We start from the raw sequence: 21770 nt of genomic DNA on the forward strand, positions 1-21770 counted from the left end.
AACACATGTTTATATAAAATGTATAGCTTAATTTTCAAGTGGTGAAACACTTTTGACCTATGTATATCAATTCTAATGCACTAAAATGTTTTATAACATGGAGCTTACCTGGGGAAGTACAAGCACCTGATGTTATTTTGACATCATCAATAGCCAAATCACTAAGGTAACCATTACCTCTGACACCTTCAAATACAACCTAATACAGAAGAAAAAATATATTATATATAGAAAAAAATTCATTCTTACACTACTTCTTTCTTGAAAACAAATTCATGATAAAACAAGAATGACACCATGCCCTCTCACACTAATCTATGTTCAATTTCCGTGAACTGTGAAATTTGGGTCAAAATCATTATTTGTCGTATAATTTTAAAAGTTCATCTTATAATAAACATGTATAGTAAGTTTCAAGTTGATGTGACCAAAGCTTCATGGTAAAATACCTTAACTAAAACTCATAACTGAGAATGTACTTATTTCCAACTAATACATTTCAATGTTCAGTGAAATGTGTAAATAAGGTAAAGATCATAAATTGGGAATATAATTGTAAAATTTCACTTCAAACTAAAAGTTTACCAACCAAAAACTTTCACATTGTACAAGACAGACAGACAGACAGACAGACAGACAGACAGACAGACAGACCATGAATATATGCCTCCACCAAGTATTGTAGGTGGGTATAAATAATAACAATTTTACAACTGAAAAAACTGCTTACAATCATTCCAAGTTTTATAACACAATTGTCAAAGTCATGTCAGAGTGAAAGACAAATGGATGGATGGAAGCAGACCAGAAAACATAATTCCCCTCTTCTATTGAAATTAACATATTTATTTAAATATTTTTAAACATTATCGTGGATGCTTTTTAAAATCCCTGAAATAAGTTGGTTTGCAAAATTGGCAATGGATTCTTAATGTCCTACAAATTACTTAATATTCTGTGGTGTGTTCCATCAACAATACCTGATATAATGCCTGACTGTTTAGTGACTGTTCAGGGTCCTATAGTAAGTTATATTTTGTGCCGTGTTTTATCAACCTACCTGATATGGTTGACTGACTGTTGTGACAGGAAGTGTTACTTGGGCTATATTCCAGGAGTTGCCTTGGTTACCAGTTTTTGTCCAAATATTGTTTCCAAGTGCATTATTGACTTTAACCTGTAATAAAATCATTCACATTTGAAAAATCAATACAGCAAAAGCCTAATTTAAATTTTTTTATATGGACAGATATAATACAAATTAGTGAACGCTTATATCAATGAAAACAACAATGACAATCTACCTCCAGGAAGTAACCAATTCTTCAGTGTTATACCTTTCTTGAAATAATAATTAATTTTATGAAGTGATAAACAATATTGTTTCATCTTTTCTTTATTGTTATGAATTTGAAATTAAACCATTATTTTCTAGGTGGTACAAAAAAATGCATTTAATTGTGATGAAATTTCAGACATTTTGTCAATATCTAAAACCAATCCACACATAAAAAAGAGAAATCCAGACAGCTAAGGAATGAAAGATTACATAGTCAGGAATATTTTCAAACTTTTCTGTTTTAACTAGTAAAAAGTAAAACGAAGAAATTCAATGTCATAGAAAATCAGGTTAATAGTGTTAGTCACAGTTTTTTATCTATTCCAAGATTAAAGTCTTTTAAAGTGTGGTTTCTCCTCAATATTCTAACACTATTTCACAATCTTGCAATTCTGCCAACTTTTCATGAAGCAAATGCGTGAGATTTGGCTAAAATTGTAAAGATCAAAGAGAAAAAACAATAGATCAAAGGAAAATGATGCCAAATAAGCATGAAAATGTGTGAGTCTCACGCTTAATGCGTGAGACTTGGCAGCCCTGTATCTTGAAATATGCATGGTAACCAATAATAAAATGGTTGAATTCTAACCTTGACATTGAGAGATCCAATATTGTTACCAAACATGTGGTAGTAGAAGGTCAGACATTGTGGAGTTTTTATTGCTGAATATTGTGGAGTCAGAAGACGTGCTTTCTGTCCTGGTTTCCGTGGCACAGAGGCCTCAGTGTACATATAATGTCCTAAAATAGAACATGAAACTTGATTAGCCTAATATTTTATAACTTAAATGAAATTTTAAAAGGCTGTACTATTAATACATACATGGGACACAGGGGAGGTACTTCAAAATCTCATCTATGGAAGGTGTCAAATATTTTTTTGCATTCTGAAATAGTAAGTTAAATTCTTAAATTTCTTCTTTTGGTGGTTACCCCATTTTCAAAGTGCCTTCCCTGGGTACCATGTTTGTTTTAGCAGAACAGCCTTTACTAAAATATATAGATGTACAAAATATTGACCATTAATTAATGATTATGTCTTCATACTTAACCTAACATGCAGTGAGGTGAGAGTTTTTGTCATGTGTTGAAGGCCTCCTTGTTACTTTGAGATGAAGAACATCAATAAAAGTGCTAATCATTCGCTTTTTGTTAAAAGATTTTTCCATTCATGTCTGTATAAAAATAAAAAGATGCTGAATGATTTTAATGAGACTAGATATGTCAGGGTGACACAGGGAAGGAATTTGTAATCCAGTAAAAGTAGGTCATCCAAACAGAACAAAATTCAATCTGTAACTCATATATAGCTAACGATAAAAAAAAGGTAAATGAATATATTCAAAATATTTTGTATGAACAATCTTTACCTGTTCTTGTTCCATAAGTATGATCAGCAGACGGCCCTGTACCTCTTGTGGCTGTACCACCAGACTTTCTTGTCCAATCAAAATCATCTGTTGTATCTTGGGTGTACTGACATTTGGAAAGAGCATCTTCAAAATTACAGGAAGTAGGTACTGTGGCTGTGTTACCTAGGAAAAGAAATTGTAAACTTCCAGGTACTTGCGAGAAGTAATTTTAAAGATACATTTAATTCTATTTGGTTGTAAACGCAATGAAACTGATTAGGGTTATATTTAGATGTCGGTCACAGAAACCGGTTTATTAAAGTACATGTGACATGTGATGTACATTTCACTACACAATTGAATGAATGAACATTCCATAGTAAATGTGTATCTAATGTTTATAGTAACACTATGGTATTAGAAATTGTTTAAACCACTATAACTGTCTGTGATATAATGTATGCATAAGATATTCTATATGTTACATGAACTATCATTAATGTTTATAATTTTGTTATTTCAGAGTTTATATTCTCTGGTAATAAACCATCCGAACTCTAGAAAGTCTTCTTGTTATCTATACCTGAAGAAACCCCTTTCACATAAGGGTTGCTGTCCCATGAAATTTCTCAAAGTTACCTTGTTTTTATATAGAATAAGTTACCTGAGCAATCATCCCCATTTTTCATTGAAACATCATCAATAGCTATATCTCCTTGGTAACTCCTTCCTCTTACGCCTTCAAATATTACCTGTAAGTTAATAACACAAATAAAATTAAGTTTATTTGCTTAATTCTTTAATAAAATCATAGACAATGAACCAACACCTGGTAATTCTTCAATACAATAGAACTCCTAAAAGTATGCAGGATTGTTATGATAAAACAGTTAAATGTAAAAACTCTTATAACAACATCACTTTAGGTACACATTAATAAAATGTCAATAAAAAAACATAATTGAGAGTAATAAAATAATTACTTCCCTTTTAACTCTGAATTCAGTCGATCCCTACATGAATACTGTTCTTTTTCATGTCAAGTATTATCAAATTCACTAAATCTTTTAAACAGCTGTAATAGTAATGATCTACTTCAAATGATCTTTTTAAAGCTATTATTGCTGTAAAATCGTAGATATTGTTGATAAAATTTGATCCTATTCACTTCTTCTTTTATACATCTAGATCTGGAATAGTAATGGTCAACTTCAAATGATTTTCAACACTGATTACCGTAAAATCCGAGGTCTTGTTGATAACAACTTGTCCCTGGATCCATTTATTGCCCTTGGTTCCTCTCCTGGTCCAGATTGCAGGACCAAGCCCAGCTCCTGCTCTCAGATAAACATTCAACTGACCAACTGTAGCACCATACATGTGATACCAGAATCGGAGACATTTGGTTGATGGATCAGCAGAAACTGTTGGACTTTCCAAATGAGCCTTGTCTCCAAGACGTCTCCTACCTGATGTCTCAATGTACATGTAATATCCATCTAAAATGAAAATATATTTTTAATTCACTGGAAAGACAAAATAACTTAAATATGTAGCAACAAAGAAACTCTATTAACTCCTGCTTTTAGGCCTGATTTTCATGGGTGACTATCTCCATGAAACTTGAGTAACATCTGACTTAAGGCCTGGTATTCATGGGTGACTACCTCCATGAAACTTGAGTAACATCTGACTTAAGGCCTGGTGTTCATGGGTGACTACCTCCATGAAACTTGGGTAACATCTGACTTAAGGCCTGATTTTCATGGGTGACTACCTCCATGAAACTTGAGTAACATTTGACTTAAGGCCTGGTGTTCATGGGCAACTACTTCATGATTTATTGATATAGTTGTGCTGATATCTCTACTAAAAAGACCATGTTAATAAAACTGTCCTTGAATACTTATAAACTGACTATGACGATTGATTTTGATTTGTGCATTTTATTAGAGATTAAAAAAAATTATTCCCTGCTCAAGACAACTGAAAGCTCACTGAGAATTAAGTTTCTTTACCCTGTCTATGACTGCAAAATTTGAACTTTGTTGGCCCTCAATATTATACATTTATTTCCCGTGCGGGACAGAGATATGAAGATTTGTTCACCCAAGAATATTCATATTTCACGAGGGTTCTGCCCAAGGGAAATATGATTTTTCGAGGGTGAGCAAATCTTCATATCTCCCGAGGCAAATGGAAATGAATGTTTTATTCCACTCCTATGCTTTGTTTACTATCAATACATTAAATATTATTTTGCATACATTTTTTTTCTTATCCGCTTGTTTTTTTAAGTCAAACTAAACACGACATACCGATTGATAAACAGTAAGGATCAAAATTTAATTATAAGTATTTTTGTTTTATCGTCTAAAATAAATTTGAACATGATAATGATTTTTGCAATCGCTATTTAAAGAAGAATAAGAAGTTCAAAACGTTATGTACATCAACCGCATGTAACGTCGCACGAAGTAATCCCGACATTTCAGAGGGGAATATGATCCTCAGAATGGAATATGAAGATTTGTTCAATGATACGTGGGATAGTCTCAACCAATCAAATATTGATTAAACTATCAATATGTTTAAACAGTGGAATAATATGAAATTGGTTAATGAAAGACCATAAGAACTTTGGTGTCAATGAAACCTTCTTAACCAATTGACAGGGATGAAATATTGATATGTTTGACTGTATGAGGAACCATAAGGTGTATCTTGCAGCAAGATAGTACAAATTCAAAAAAATTTAGAGAAAATAAAAATCTGTAAAAAAACAAAAACGAAAACGAAAGTAGCAAATTGAATAGACATGAAAAATATGACATACACTGTATATTCTAAATATAACATATTGACCAGGATTACTTACGTCCAGTAGTGTGATCAAATGATGCTCCTGTACCACCCGAGGCTGTCCTACCCTGATGTCTGATCCAATCAAACCCTCGGGTATCCCCAGCAGCTTGTAACCAGCCACAGGTATTACTCTCAAAATTACAATTAAAAGCACCACCAACTGCAAGAGAATATTGTTGCTATCAGATTTGAACAAATAAAATAAATCAACAAATAACAAATTAAGAAAATACTGAAACACATCTATTAAGGTAATATTTCAACAGTAACAAATACTTTAGCATCTATTTTATATAAAAATAAGGAGATGTGGTATGATTGCCAATGAGACAACTATCAACCAAAGTTCAAATGAAGTGGATGTAAGCAATTATAGGCAACTGTACAGCCTTCAACAATGAGAAAAACCCATACTGTATAGTTTGTCTGTCTTTTTATCAATACAAGTAAAGTTTTCAAGGGTATTTTCTGTTTGTCTATAAATTATGAACATGTATTAAAAACATTAGCCTGTAATGCACGAGTCATTTGATCAATGTTAAGAGGACTCATCTAGTGTTGCCACAAAAAAATAACATTTCTGCTTTGGTCAATGCCACTGATTTTGACAATGGTCAGTGTAAAGTGCTCGTATCTGACATCATAACATATGTTGCTGCCAGTGTGGAAAGTGGCAGTGTTATGCAAAGTTCAGTGCAAAGTGGACCTACCTGATGTTGCCACAATAGGTGTAGTCGCTGCTGTGGTAGGTGGCACTGTTGTAGACAAGGATGATGGCCTCGCTTTGGATGGAGAGGTTCCACATTTGCCATTGACAAATGACAAATCATCCAGAGCAATATCTCCCAAAACTACTCCTCCTACAATCCCTTCAAAAACAATCTGTAAAAAAACATCAAAGATAAATTTTCAACAATATACTCCTAAGAATTATCAAAAATAAATATAAATTTTCCATCTGCTGATTAGTGTGCTATAAACTAATTCTACAATGTACAGGAGTTAATGTACATATTGACCACACATGCAACACTTGAATAAAGTAAAAAACAAGAATGTATCCATGGTACACGGATGCCCCACTCGCACTATCTTTTTCTATGTTCAGTGGACCGTGAAATTGAGGTCAAAACTCTAATTTTCAAGTTGATTGGACTTCAACTTCTTTAAAAACTACCTTGACCAAAAACTTTAGCCTGAAGCAGGACAGAAGGATGAACGAACGGACGCACAGACCGAAAAACATAATGCCTCTCTACTATCGTAGGTGGGGCATAAAAATACATTTAACAATTGAGCTTCACCTGAGAAATATTTTTTACAGCTACAACAATTCATTTCTTTTTTTAAAAGCAAAGACACAATATTTCAAGTCTTATCTATATTGAAGACTTATTGATTACTATTTTGATACAAGGGCTAAAAAAAAGATAACTTTGAATTAATAGACATCAGGCCAGTAACCAGGAAGGATGGGAGTTCAAATCAGGTGTGTACCTATGAAGAAAAACCGAGTAACATACTTGATATCCAGTTGAACTTTGAACTGTAAATTGGCCTGAATTCCAAGCTGTTCCTTGTGCTCCTGTTAGTGTCCACAGTTTTATTTTTGTTACTGAAGATGCTGTCATATTTGTTGCTAAGTAAACATTGAGTGTTCCCATCAATCTTCCATTCATGTTGTACCAGAATTTGAAACACTGTGGACTATTGTTATTGGGAGGGAAGGTTGGACTCTGTAAGAAGGCTTTTTGTCCAACTTTTCTTGGAGCACTTGTTTCTATATACACATAGAACCCATTGGCATTCCCTTGTGTATGATCCCGTGATGGACCTGTTCCAGTACTTGGTGTCCCATTGTGTTGTATACTCCAATCAAAATCATCGTCTTGTCGGTTACTCCATGAACACAATGAACGTGTGTCGAAATTACATGCACCTACAATTAAGTAGAAAATAAGTGGCTCCTTATTTTTCCTTTCAAAAAGAAAGAAAAGAGTACAATTTTACAGAAGGAAAGGACTGCTTAAATAAATTTTTGCTTCGGACGAATAAAATTTATAACGTGTAGTTTTCTTTTTTCACATCACTGGGTTGATACCTCTGCTGGTGGACTTTCGGGTCACCAAAGGTATCATCAGCTTAGTAGTCAGTACTTAGGAACTGACATGATTTATAACAAACCTTTCTAAAATTGTCTGTTTATAAATTTGAGAATTATTAAGAAACTAAGGTTTCAACTCCTTTAGGCAAAGTTGACCTTAGATGGATTTGGCTATTTTCTTAAGTCCTTTTTGGGTATAAAGCTATTCATCTGTTTTGGTTCTTGTACATTCTTGGCTTTCAAATAATAGGCTTTGAGCGTTCCCGATGAAAGTAAATCCAGAAAAGTGCTTCGGACCCATAAAATTCATAATGTGTTGTTTTCATTTTTTTAATACAAATATCAAAGTAAAAATAATATACACCTAATTTTTTTTTATTTCACTCTAATATATCTGATTCTTTACAAAAAATATAAAACTAATATTAACCATCTAAAAAGTGAGCAATGCAGACTTTGTTTACTTTTTAAAGCTTGCCTCTAAATGAAATAAAGAATGAGACCAACACAGACTGAAAAAGACCACAAACCACCATCTAGTGTAAAACATCTGAATATCAATGCAAAATTAATCTGTGTAAAAATCCAATTTACCTTCCGGTGTACATGATCCTGGTTGAACACTGATATCATCTATAGCAATATCTCCCCTCACACCATTTCCTCTTACTCCCTCAAATACAATCTACAAAATTATAGAAAATCTCATATAAGACTTGTTCTGCTTTTTTTCCGATTTCCAAGAAATTTTATACAGATAGTTTATTAAAGTGATAGGCTTAAATATTTCATTCCCAATATCTGTTGGTAATTGCCTTTTTAAAATCATTTCTAAGCCAAAGAGAGTTGTTTAAGGTACATCATTTGAGCAAGGATGAAGGGTTGTTTTCTAAGCCACAAGGAGTTCTAATTGGTATATATAATTTAAATGGGAGATAAAGGATTATTTTTTGGGCAAGGTGTTTTCAATTCTTATTTCATATTTTTATGCGCATGACGCTCATTACTTACCGTGTTTTGTGCAAATTGGTAAAAAAAAGCAATTTTTTTATCTTTCATTCATCATGAAACAACCGTTTTATTTCCCGTTTGTCAGTGAACATACCCCCTCCCCTCTATGACCATCATTTAAACTTTAGGGCAAATGATTTTCATTACCTGATAAGCTGATGATGGATTCAGTGATACTTGAGCAATATTCCAGCTGTTTCCTTGGTTGGCTTTCCTTGTCCAAATAGGAGACCCTAGACTGCTTGACTGACCTTGTTTCAAGTACAAATTGAGAGTACCAATCTGACTACCATACATATGGTACCAAAATGTCATGCAGGCTGGTTTTATGTATGAGCTCTGAAGTGATGACAAGAGACGAGCCTTTTGTCCAGGTTGTCTTGGTGATGAGACTTCAGTGTAAACATAGTATCCTACAATACATTACACTTTAGGTCACACCAATTTAATTTCATGTTCTACGGATTTTTCCACTCCAGAAATTGGGGCGAGCGAGCGATTTGAAAATTTTAATAAAAAAAATTTAATTTGCAAATTTTTGAGGCGTAGCTTGAAAAGTAAAAGCGAACAATAATATTTTTTTTTGGTAAACATAAAATCATAGGTTCTGACAATATTGATCAAAACAAGATGGTATGAAACTTGATTTACCACTTGTACTTTGACATTTCTTTATTTTTTTTAATTTATCAACTGCTGAAGTATTTATTTTTCTGTTCACCAAGACTTGTAATGCCCACTTTTATGTCTTCTTTTATTACTGTTAACGACATCAGATTTTGAACTGAATAATTGAATAATTATTTCAACTGCCTTAAATGATCCCCTTTGAATTGTCATAGATGTCTTTCGTCCTTTATCGGACATGACTAAAAACTAGCAACATGGCGGGTGTCTTGCAAGAAGCAGGAACTGTTCATCCTTCCTGAATACCTTAGTTCACCCCCAGTTTTTAGGGGTTCGTGCTGTTCGTTGATGAGTGTACTTTTTTATGTTATATGTTGGTTGTCTGTGTCTCTGTCGTTTTAGTGTTCTCATTTTTGTTCTTTGTCTTTTTGGCACTTTGTATATAAATAAGATATGGTATGAGTGCCAATGAGACAACTCTCCATCATAGTCTAAATGTATTTAAAGTTAACAATTATAGGTCAAAACACGGCCTTCAACACAAGAGCCTTGGCTCACACTGAACAGCAAGCTATAAAGAACCCCAAAATGACTAGTGAAACAAAGATAAGAAATCTGTGTTAATGCTCGAAACAGTTTAAAGGGTGCGATGTGACGTTGACTTAAATGCTCTGGCGATTGCTTTTTTATTTTTTTCAGGTTTACAAAAAAAAAGATGTGGGAAATAGACACGATAACTTTTTGGGATACAGGAAGCGGGAATATTTAAAAATTTCTGTTTAGAAAAAAATATGTGCAAGCGGGTCCGTCAAACAAGGAATTAAAGTGGCCTTATAAAATAAATTCTGATAACAGCATAATTCATGTAATTGGAAAAAGGTTCATCTGTTATTATTATGTATGATTCCAAAGCGTACCGGTATGTATAAAATAAAAATGAGATACATTTGAAAACATTTGAAAAATAACTTATTCTTGTCCGAAGTAATTTTCTTTAAAAATTTATATCTTGAAGTTGAAATCAAGGATGAATTTAATTACTGTATAACTGCATAAAGATTAAGATATAAACAATTGCAGTTTAAATATAAACTGTAAATATCAACATTAATAAACTAATCAATAAACAAGAACATGCATCCACAGGACACCATGCCCTATTTGTTCTATCATTTTCCCTACAAAACAGATTCTGTTAATAAAACTGTCCAGAAAACATAATGTCCCTCTACTATCGTAGTTGGGGCATAAAAATATCAGAAAGTTAAGACCTTTATCTATTGCAATACATTTCACATGAATAGACTACAGAATATAAGTATCTATAGTGTAAACATACCACTAGTGGTTCCCCTAGTATGATCTACAGCAGGTCCAGTATTGGCTGATGACGTTTTTCCTCTCTTCCTTGTCCAATTAAAATTATCACTTGTACCTTGTGTATAGGAACAAAGCCCTACTTCAAAATTACAACCCAATGTTGACAGGCTACCAGATCCAGTGGGACCAGTAGGAGAAACTGTAGGTCCACCTAAAAATTTACAATATTTTCATTATGAAAGGTTAAATGTATGCAATGTGCCTGGTTTCAGATTATGTATCTGACGCTTATCAGTTTTAAACACGTATCAGATTTGGTTTAAAAAAAAACCCTCATGATCTAGTCACTTGCTTTTACATTTTTCATCACACATTTAGATACTACTTGAAGAGTCATATAATTTGAATGACCCACCTTTAAGTCTAAAACAGTTTTTTTTTTAAATCTACAGCCGTAAAACTTCTATCTTGTATAACTTTATCCAATTACAGTATAAAATCTATTAAAATGGGGAAAGTGAAAGAATAAAACCTATCAGTCTATGTTTTTTCCCAACAAACCTCACGTACAAATTGGCATTCATTTGTATTTTTAAAATAACAATACTTACCACAAGCTCCTGACTGTATTGCAATGTCATCAATAGCTATATCTCCTTGGTAACCTATTCCCTTAGTTCCTTCAATAACCACCTAGAAATAATATAAACACATATCTAAATAAATTTATATCTAAATTGTGAATAATTTAAATTTGGTTGTAACACCTCTTCTGATTGACTGAAAGTTTTTTGTCTATCAGCTCATAGACATAATTTAGTCATGTGACCATGAAATCATCAATGTTTTTGCATGATTTACTCCTAAAAAAAGGAATTTGGAATTAAATTATAAGGAAAGACTAATATTACATCTGTCTATATGAAATGGTGTCTTCCCGATTGTCCCACTTTTTGAAATTACAGGTAAAAAAGTTATGAAATTTTGTGGGACAATCGGGAATATGTTTGTGGGACAATTGGGAAGTTTAAATGTGGGACAATCGGGAATTGTTTTGATAGTGATTGGTTTGTTTTTAAAGTATGTCGCAGTTAATTACAGGTTACTAATCTATGTAACTTATAAAATATAAAAATAACATGAACATATAATAATATTTACATATCTTATTTTGCACGTAATAGTAGCAATTGAAGTATCATAAAAAAAAGAATATAATATGATGTCATAAAATAACACATATCAAGCAAAATTCGAACTTGATCTGTAACTTGTCATGATAAAACAATACACCAAATATCAAATCAATATCTTCAAGCACTACATTGGTAGGGGACTAAAAAGCACAAAAAGCACAAACTTCATCATTCTGCAAACGATCTTTGAGATCTTGTAGGTGTTAATTGATTTGTGTGTATTGTCTTCTCAGCCTTAGAAAAACAGCCTTTAATACTGATTCTTGGAAAGGCTGATCTGACAGAATTCTGAATAGCAGCTTCATTATCAATAAAGAAAGTTGTTCGGATCTGGTGAATCTGACGTTGGGTGTAAGCAGACTTCAGAAGTGTAGAGAATGTTGTGTTAATGTCCTTTGACCTTCATAGTAAAATTACAAAGACTAGGGGCGACATCTCTCCATCAACATGTGCGTGTAGAGCATAGAGTGTAAATAATGTTATACTTTTTTTTAAAATGCATGCATTATTTCTAAATTTATTCAATAACTTTAGAGAAAGGTTAAGTAAAATTACGGTATTGACATTTTTTTTCATAAATAAACGTAACATTGTAGATATATTTCATAAGTCAAAAAATATTAATCTAATGATTTAAAAAAAAAAAATGTTTTACTTTTTATTTAAATTAATATTAAATAATAGTTTGAACATGCAATTATAAATTCTTGTTTATTTAGCAAAACAAACAACAGTTACCTTGTTTATCTAAGAACATTTTATTTCATGAAATAATGTGGGACAATCAGAACTTTTCATGTGGGACAATCAGAACTCTAAAATTTAAAAAAGTGGGACAATCGGGAATAAACCTATGAAATAACCTCAAAAATGTGGTGCACACTTTTAAATAACATGCTTCATGCGTTATTCAGTGTGCACCACATTTTTGATGTTATTTCTTCATAGACAGGAAAAATATTACAGTCATTCCATAAATAACTTGAATTTTAGTGTACAATATTCCTTATTCCTAATTTTAAAAAATAGAAAATTTCTGTAAAAATTACTTATTCTAATTCATTTCCACATGCACATATTTTACACGTCTTCTTCTACTAAATCAATTACCATCAGTACACTGATATCTTGTAAGTAAATGGGTGAAAGCATCTAAAATAACAATAAACAAACCATCTGTATTGTTTATGGTATGAAATGACTACAGTACTCACATTTAATGGTCCAGGACCAGTGATTGTTAACTGTCCCTGTATCCATCTATTTCCTTGAGTCTTTCTCCTAGACCAGACTGCTGTACCAAGTTGTCTAGTTGATGTATTTCTGACATAAACATTAAGATAGTCTATGTGTGCACCAAACATGTCATACCAGAATGTAACACAGGACTTTTGTCCACTCTGCAGAGTGACCGGTGGGCTTATCAGTCTAGCCTTTTGTTTACTATTACGACCAGAAGTCTCAATATACATGTAGTAGCCCTCTACAAAAACAGATGTTATGTATGTAAATACATGCAAAAGATCAGTCTCAAAAAGGACAAATTCTAAACTTTCAACACCAAGATGAATGAGAGAAAGTGTTTAATCATGGATTTTAAAATTTGTTGCTATTACCCTTTATCGGCAATTTGTACATTTTCCCTTTGATTTTTCTGCCTAATATTCTTAAGATCATGGACAGGACTTGATACTTAAGAATATTAGGCAAAGACATCAGGTATCAGTACAGCAATGTGACTTGCTCAAGTCCATCCGCATCAATTTATTTATGAAATGCATGTGACTTCATTCATACAATTAAACAACTATCCCAACGTTTTGTAAGCGTAAAAGTAGTTTTACTAACTGTTTCATTTTACATCATAATCTCAACCAAAAAAAACCAGTTTAGACAAATAGCCGATAAAACGAATAATGGCATTTTATTTTTTGATACTGAGTTCAATAGTCAGTATCCAAAACAATAAATGCCATTATACTATATCTATCTGTATCAATCTTTAATGCACAGGTTAAAGTATTATCAGTAGTGCATTATCAAATAGTAAAAAATTCAGCTAAAACCAGTACTATGGGCCATCTTGTAGTGAGGTGTAATCTGTTGCTCAGTGTTGATGGCTCTGCTGTATATTTCAGATGAAGAACAACACTAAAAGTACTATTCTTTAGCTTTGGTTTCTGTCAAGAGCATGTAGCGATTTCGTTGTATGAATTAATGCACAACATGCCTTATTTTCTGTTAAGTTTTTGATTTATTTTTATAAAAAAGAAATATTTCTTACTTCCGTTGGTGTGGTCAGAACTTGGACCAGTACTTGTTGATGGTGTCTTGCCAATGTTTCGAGTCCAATCAAAGTTATCTGTCTTATCTTGATTCCAGCCACACGTATCATAGCTGAAGTCACAACTAAACTTACTGCCACCTAAAATACAATGGAGGTTTCGAAATTATTTAGTACACAAATGTCACTATTAAAATTAACCCAAAAGTTTTCTGAATACTTATGGCATATCTGACATTGAAAGAAGTCATGTTAATAACTTACCTGTACCCTTAGTTGTTGGCATTGTTGTCGGTAGAGTTGTTACTTTCTGTGTTGCCGGTTTGGTTGTCGCAAGTGTTGTTGTTGGAGCTTGGGTAACAGTTGGCTGGGAATTGGATGGTGTCCCTTTAAAAAATTACATCATTATTATATTTAGAACTTTTTTTTATCACATTTGGTCATGACAAGTGAACTAATCGTGTGTAAGTCGTAAATACATATAAACACAAACAAACAATGGTTTTCATTTTTAGAAGAAATTCCTTAATAATGGCAGTTTATTTGATCTTGATTCATTTTTTTTAACTTTAGGTTTACTGTGGCTACTCTTAAAATTGAAGAGAGACAATTTTAGCCATTTATTCCACTAAAGGGATATTTTCTCAACCTGAAAGATTATGGTATACTCTTTTTCGTAATGTATTATTAACAACTGTAAACATTTTCATCTAATAAAGCCCTTTAAAAACCACACTAACTATTGATGTCCTCCTTGACAGCAGAAGGTTTATATGGAAAGGAAGAATAATTTAACACCCAAAAACAAGATCTGAGGGAATCTTACATTGCAAGTTTAAGAACCAGTGTTGTAGGAACAGATGCAAAACCATTTTTCCTTTTAACTTAAAATTGACTTACTTGGACAATTACTGTTAGCTAATACAGTAATATCATCTAGAGCTATATCTCCTTGGACTGAACGGCCTCGGATACCTTGGAATATAAGCTAAAGAAACAAAAATATTTTGTGTAAGTATTCAAAATGAATTCAATTTTAAACAGATGTAAACTGCCTGTAAGTGTCCTAAATTCATGCAAGTAAGCAATTTGTTAAAGAATTAAAAGTTGAAATTGTACTAGTGTGTCAGCACACTTACAATCTTAAAAGAAACTTTAGAAAGTTTCTCAGTGGAAAGATGCATTAACACATAAGTAACAAAAATTTCAAATTCTATACATTTCTGTATCGTTAACATTAAATAATTTAAGCTTTCAAACCAATTACGCATATATGTATTAATCAAACATTATTACTTGTTAGGTGGTGAATTAAATGACTGTTTATGTTTCATTTTGTTAATTACTGGCATCGTTTGAAATCATATGGATTTAATGGCAGTAACTGACTTTACTGGGAAAGCATAAGCACAGCTGGAAAAGAGTAATCTGCAACATCAAATCATTGATTGATGCTGGCAAACATTTTATACACAATACTGTAATTTCTATTTTAATGCTAGTGAAATGGGTGGAGAAAAATATTTTTGGAAATAAGAAATTTTGCCATATATGTCCAAATACTTCCATGGCATCAACCTTGTTCAATCAAAGAAGATGTTACAAAAAAGTTTCATTAGATGTTACAAACCTTATAGTCTCCTCCCTGCTTTGGTATCAAAACTTGTGCTTTCATCCAACTATTGCCTTGGTTCCCATGTAATTCCCAGACAGGAAGTGGGTTGCTGGTTCCTTGTAACTGGGTCCATACTCTTAACGTTCCAATTGTAGAACCATACATATGGTAATAAAAGGTCAAGCAGTTGTGTGTGGCATAATTCAAGCTTTCACTAATCAGTCTAGCCTGGAACCCAGGTCTTGCTGGGGAAGATGTTTCAATGTACACGTAATAGCCTACAGATAAGAAAAATCTATCTTTTATCAAGTATAAATTTTACATGAGGGTTTTAATTTTATCTTCATTAAATATAATTGTATGCAAATTAAACATAATATTATAGAATTTCTAATATTACCACATGGTACGATAACATTAAGGTAAACAAAAAACATGTTTTAATGACACATTCTACAAGGAAGCTTATAAATCACCTGACGTGTTAAATTTTCATATTGTCATTACCTAGTGCAGTGCCTTTAGTATGATCAGTTGTTGGTCCTGTACCAGAGCTTGAAGTCCTTCCTTTATGACGAACCCAATCAAAATTGTCAGCACCACTGTGGTCATTTGTGTATGTACATAAACCAATCTCAAAATCACAAGTTCCTATAACATAATAAAACATTGCATTATTATATATTAATGAATTTTATTTGGATAATTGCTAAAAAAAAATTGATTGATTGGTGTTTAAAGCCACTTTCAGCACTATTGTGCTATTTCGTGGTGGTCAGTTTTTATTGGTGGAGGAAGCCAGTGTGCCCGGAGAGAACCAACGACCTTCGGCAGGAAAACTGACAATCCTAGTCAATCACGATTAATATTCTAAAATTTCAATTTTTTTTTTTTTAAATAATATATAGGAAGTGATGATAATATTAATACTTTAGTAGTACAGTTGTGAAACTTGTCAACAGAAGAATTTGGTACTGTAGAAATCTTATCTTCATAATAAACTTTACGATAGTGTAGAAATACACTCTACTTTGCCATTTAACATCTAAATGGTTCAAAATGTCTTCATTAATAGTGTATAAAAGAGTGTATTTTAAATGTTTTTCATTTCCTAAGAATTATAATAAAAAAAACAAGTTTTACCCATTAAAGGAAAAAAACAGTCCTAATGTTTTAAACCAATAAATATCAACTTTGCATATCCTACCTTCAGCTGAACAAGCCCCTTGTGACATTGAGAAATCATCAATGGCTATGTCACCACGGAAACCATTTCCTGTAATTCCTTCAAATACAATCTGATATGCTGATGTTCCTTGTGGTACATTTAGAGAGGCTACATTCCATGAGCTGCCCTGGTTACCTGCAATTTACAAAGAGATTTCATTTTTTAATCAACTGAAATGGACATCAAACTGAATCAGTAAAAAATTCAACAATCTATTAACTAAAACAGATGCATTTACAAATTCATCAGCTAACCATCTGTTGCAGTTCATCCCTAACAAAACTATTTAAATGTATACACCTGTTAACTTTCAAAAGCAGGGATTACAAAATGACATCTGATGTTTATAAAAAATTTCAAGGTATGACATACAACTAATCAGTTTACCATTACAAAAATCTATTTCCATTTTACCAATTGATAAATAGACAGTTGTTTAATTGAGTTTCTGTAAAATCAGAAATTTTTGTGAGCATTTATTATTGCGATTATTGAAAAATGGACAAAAATGTGAGATTAATTATTACATACAAATAATGCTAACAAAATTTAAAACACAAGATTTTATTTTTGCAATACCTTTTCATTCAAAATTTTTGCAATAATAAAAACATATCAAATTTTTCTTCATTTTTAGTACATAGACATTGATGTATGTCCTATCCCTTTATTGATGAATAAGAATTATGCAGAGGGGATTTTAAAATCTAATAAAAATGCCTTCATCTTACCAAATTTATATTTACCTTTTTGAAGTGGATTTTTGAAATAAAAATGTGTGAAAATAGTTTTTTTGTAATGTTTTATTATGCAACTGTTCAGTATTGAATAAATGACAAAAAGCCTTTGACCATTCCAACATTTAGGCTAAAGTTGAGGTTTAAGCACATTAAGAAGGTGATGTTTCTTTTTTCCCAATAAACCATTTCTTGCTATTATTCCAGAAAGTGACATTGCTAATATAATATTCTCTCACCTTTCTTGGTCCATACAGGATTTCCCCTAACACCACTTCTCAGTACATAAACATTAAGTGTGTTAATGTTAGCACCATTCATGTTATACCAGAACTCCATACACATGGTCTGTGAAGGGCCTCTGTATATTGGAGAGATCAGTCTGGCTTTCTTGTTAGCAGACTTCCCTGATGCTTCGATGTACATGTAATGTCCTGAAAATTTATAGAAAGCTTTTAAAGTTCATGCTTTAAAATTAAACATTTATCTTTACAACAACTATTAAAACTATGCTTAACTATGTTAGGGGGAGGGTTGAATGCTTACAAAAATGTTTAACCCCACCACATTCAGTATGTGCCTGTCCTCAGTCAGAAGTTCAGTGGTTGTCGTTGGTTCACGTCTTTCATATTTGTTTTTTTGGTAAATTCTTTTGTTATAAATTAGGCCATTAATTTTCTCAATTGAAGTGTTTCATATTTTTCATGTCAGGGCCTTTTATAGCCGACTATACAGTATGGGTTTTTCTCATTGTTGAAGGACATACAGTTGCCTATAATTGCTTACATCCACTTCATTTGAACTTTGGTGGATAGTTGTCTCATTGGCAATCATACCACATCTCATTTTTATATTAACTCATGCTTTGTTAATAAACATTTATCTTTAAAATTACTATTTTTACTAACATGTAACAAAACATAATTTTATGTATATAACTATATATTTCAGTTTTCTACAATTTCGAATTGGTCAGAATAAAAAACTGTCACTTGACCACATTTCTAATTCTTTTCTTCAATTCACACCTTAAAATATTATTTAAGAATAAAATAAAGGATGTAATATATACCCTGTGTGAAGAATATTTGTTTGAAATACAAACTTAAAATCAACAAGTGAATCTGTGAGCTACTGCTCACTTATGATACCCCCGCCCCGCTAAAAGTATAAGGTAAACAGGAAGTTGTTGAGTGATGAATCAAAAAACGCATCACACAGTATAGCTGACTCATATAAACCCTGAAACCAAATTTCAGAAATCCTTGTAATATAGTTCCTGAGAAAGATGCGACGAAAAATATTCATGGGACGGACGGACAGACTGACGTACGGACAGATGGATGGATGGACAGACAAAAGGTAAAACAGTATACCCCCACTTTTTTAAAGTAGGGGTATAATTAAATTTATATAAATACATGCATATTATGTAACATGTGGAGAAATACCAAATCTTGTATGTAAATAGAAATAAACTGTTGATACAGAGAAATGTCTTATCTGTGTGTAATTTCGATATTATAATGCAAATTTTGAAATAGTAACACTTGAACAGGTCAATGGACCATGGATGAGAGGGCTGACCAAAAAATATTAATGGAAAAAATGAAATGTACCAAAGCCAATACAACTGTCTACAAAACATCATTGACTGATCATTAGTGTTTTTTTCTTAAACTGACCTATTCACAAACTTTAACAATTGTTGACACTGCCATTGCCACATTAGCACACCTAAGTCTTGCCTAAGTGACATAAAATATTAGACCATATATTTTTTTTGCTTTTGGATTCTATAAAGGGAATGTTAAAGGGAATGGAACTCAATTTATGAATACAAATAAGATTACAAATGCAATAACTAATTCGTGTACTGTTTAAATACCTGCAGCTGTTTTATAAGTGTGGTCATTATTAGGTCCGGTCCCAGAAGAGGATGTAGTCCTTGTACTACGACTCCAGTCAAAATCATCAGTTCTTCGTTCTTGTGTGAAGCCGCAAAGATTGGAAGGTTCAAAATTGCAACTGACATTTCCTCCAGTTTGTGGGCCTACAACAGATGCATAGAAAACTAACCAGTGTTCCAACAAATTAGTGTATTAATGAGGTTTTCCCCAGTTTGTGGACCTGCAACAGATGTATACAAAATTTAGCAGTGTTTCAATAGAGTACAGTGTATTTGCCATCTGAAAATATGGAATATCAAATTTTTCTTTCATTAGAATGCGTAAAGAGAGGGGGCATGGAAGTCAGACATCATTTTTTTTTAAGATGAATGCAAAATAAAGGTACATCTTAAAGGATGGTGTCATATCACCTTTTCAATGAAAGTATAATACATAACTTTCTTGACAGCTGATTTTCAGGAAAAACCTCCACCAAATTAATTTTATTTGAGGTGTTTTGTGACCCCTTTGTGACAATTCTTTCTGAAAAGCCATTATCGTTTTATGTTTCTATTTACATGAAAAATTCTAAAACTCTAATTTTAAAAAATCCCCCAAAAAATCTTTGAATATGGATGACTGAAGTAACTAAATAGTCCAGTATTAAGTTAGCTGAAAATATTTTTTTCTTTTATTATCTTACTTATGATACATCTTTGATGACAATAGCTGAAAAATCCTGTGTGCCAAAGACTTACATTTCTTACATATTTGTCATTTTGACTACTTCAGACCATTAAGGTTTTACATTTTAGTAATACTATTGATACTATTAATATTATATTTGATAATATTTCAGTGGATTGTCTTAAGAGATTTTATAGATTTCTACACTCTATGTATTAGTTATTACAGTATTAGTACATTACAGCATCAGATATAATACTATTTCCTTTTTATTTTCATAGGTATTTTCTTGTGGTATCGGAAATGATGAGGACATCATTTTAGATGTCAGGGGAGTATGTGGTATAATGTTTTAAATTATTTTTACATATTTGAAAATTTACACAGAAATATGTCAGTAAAGAATTACTTATTTGTATCATTATGATGATGAAATTAACATAACCATAGTTACCAGAACTGCATGGTCCATCTGCCATAGATATATCATCAAGGGCAATATCTCCAAGGTAAGCAGATCCTCTTACTGCTTCAAAAATAACCTAAAAGCAAAAATTTGTAAAGTTCATAATTTGAATTATAAGAGAAATGATGAGAACATTATACATAGTAGTAAATCAAATGACATGAAAAAGAAACTTTTAGAGACCTATGTTCATATTGGCCTTTGAAGGAGATCTTAATTTGTCTAAGTATGTACAATTAAACAATATACTTCAGATTTCAAAAAGACTGACAAAGTTCAAATGACAAAGATATGAGCAATTACCTTTTTTTAGTTTATCCAAGTTAATTTTTGCAGCAATTGCCTTTCTCTCAATTGCTAAATTCCAGCTAAATAGGAACACAAAAACAAGAGCTGATAATAACATCGCCATGACAACAACAAAATTATATCAGGTTTTATAGTTTGCCATGCCATATGAGTTTTGCTCCTTGTTGAAGGCTGTACTGCGACCTTTAATTGGTAACGCAGTTTGTGTCTTGTTGATAGTTGTATCATTGGCAATCCTACCACATCTGCTTATTCTATATCTAAAGATTAAGATCTGGTAAAAAAGAAATTTAAAAACCACAATACTCTTTCAAGTAACCATTACCCCTTTCCTTAAAACTTTAGCTGTTGAAATGGAAAATAAATCACTTACATTAAATTGTGATTTAGATGAGATATCAACAGTTCCTTTAATCCACTGTCTTCCCTTTGTTCCTTGTTGTGTCCATATTTTGTTTCCAGGGAAAGATAATCCTGTCTGTACATAAACATTTAACTGGTTAACATGGCGACCATACATGAAATAATAGAAGGTAACACATTTGTGACCAGTTGAACTTGGTGCTACCTGTGGACTGACTAGACGCACTTTGTTTCCGGGTTTGGCAGGGTTACTTGCTTCCATGTATATATATGAACCTCCTAAAATAGAAGCAGATTATGGAATTCAAATATTGAACAGTTTAGATATACATATGTTTTCTGTTTACTCAATATTCATTATTTTTTGTGGAATACTAA

At 32.2% G+C, this 21770-nt stretch overlaps 1 protein-coding gene across 1 annotated transcript in view; it reads right to left on the bottom strand.

The window, feature by feature from the left end:
- The window catches only part of LOC127706610 (MAM and LDL-receptor class A domain-containing protein 2-like), a 158052-nt gene that overhangs the window by 110861 nt on the left and 25421 nt on the right, over positions 1 to 21770 (bottom strand). The window contains exons 23-46 of the mRNA XM_052211265.1: positions 21403 to 21671; positions 20664 to 20796; positions 19567 to 19731; positions 17918 to 18112; positions 16921 to 17076; positions 16221 to 16364; positions 15729 to 15991; positions 14999 to 15086; positions 14363 to 14485; positions 14099 to 14239; positions 13029 to 13297; positions 11230 to 11311; positions 10638 to 10829; positions 8819 to 9084; positions 8255 to 8345; positions 7080 to 7495; positions 6267 to 6438; positions 5570 to 5716; positions 3928 to 4190; positions 3356 to 3443; positions 2710 to 2874; positions 1929 to 2080; positions 1061 to 1177; positions 109 to 199 (exon numbers count right to left, since the gene is read on the bottom strand). Coding sequence (XP_052067225.1) covers positions 109 to 199; positions 1061 to 1177; positions 1929 to 2080; positions 2710 to 2874; positions 3356 to 3443; positions 3928 to 4190; positions 5570 to 5716; positions 6267 to 6438; positions 7080 to 7495; positions 8255 to 8345; positions 8819 to 9084; positions 10638 to 10829; positions 11230 to 11311; positions 13029 to 13297; positions 14099 to 14239; positions 14363 to 14485; positions 14999 to 15086; positions 15729 to 15991; positions 16221 to 16364; positions 16921 to 17076; positions 17918 to 18112; positions 19567 to 19731; positions 20664 to 20796; positions 21403 to 21671 — 4188 coding nt within the window. The remainder of the gene's footprint in view (positions 1 to 108; positions 200 to 1060; positions 1178 to 1928; positions 2081 to 2709; positions 2875 to 3355; positions 3444 to 3927; positions 4191 to 5569; positions 5717 to 6266; positions 6439 to 7079; positions 7496 to 8254; positions 8346 to 8818; positions 9085 to 10637; positions 10830 to 11229; positions 11312 to 13028; positions 13298 to 14098; positions 14240 to 14362; positions 14486 to 14998; positions 15087 to 15728; positions 15992 to 16220; positions 16365 to 16920; positions 17077 to 17917; positions 18113 to 19566; positions 19732 to 20663; positions 20797 to 21402; positions 21672 to 21770) is intronic.

The sequence above is a fragment of the Mytilus californianus genome, unplaced genomic scaffold (assembly GCF_021869535.1).
Source record: "Mytilus californianus isolate M0D057914Y unplaced genomic scaffold, xbMytCali1.0.p SCAF_6, whole genome shotgun sequence".
NCBI lineage: Eukaryota > Metazoa > Mollusca > Bivalvia > Mytilida > Mytilidae > Mytilus > Mytilus californianus.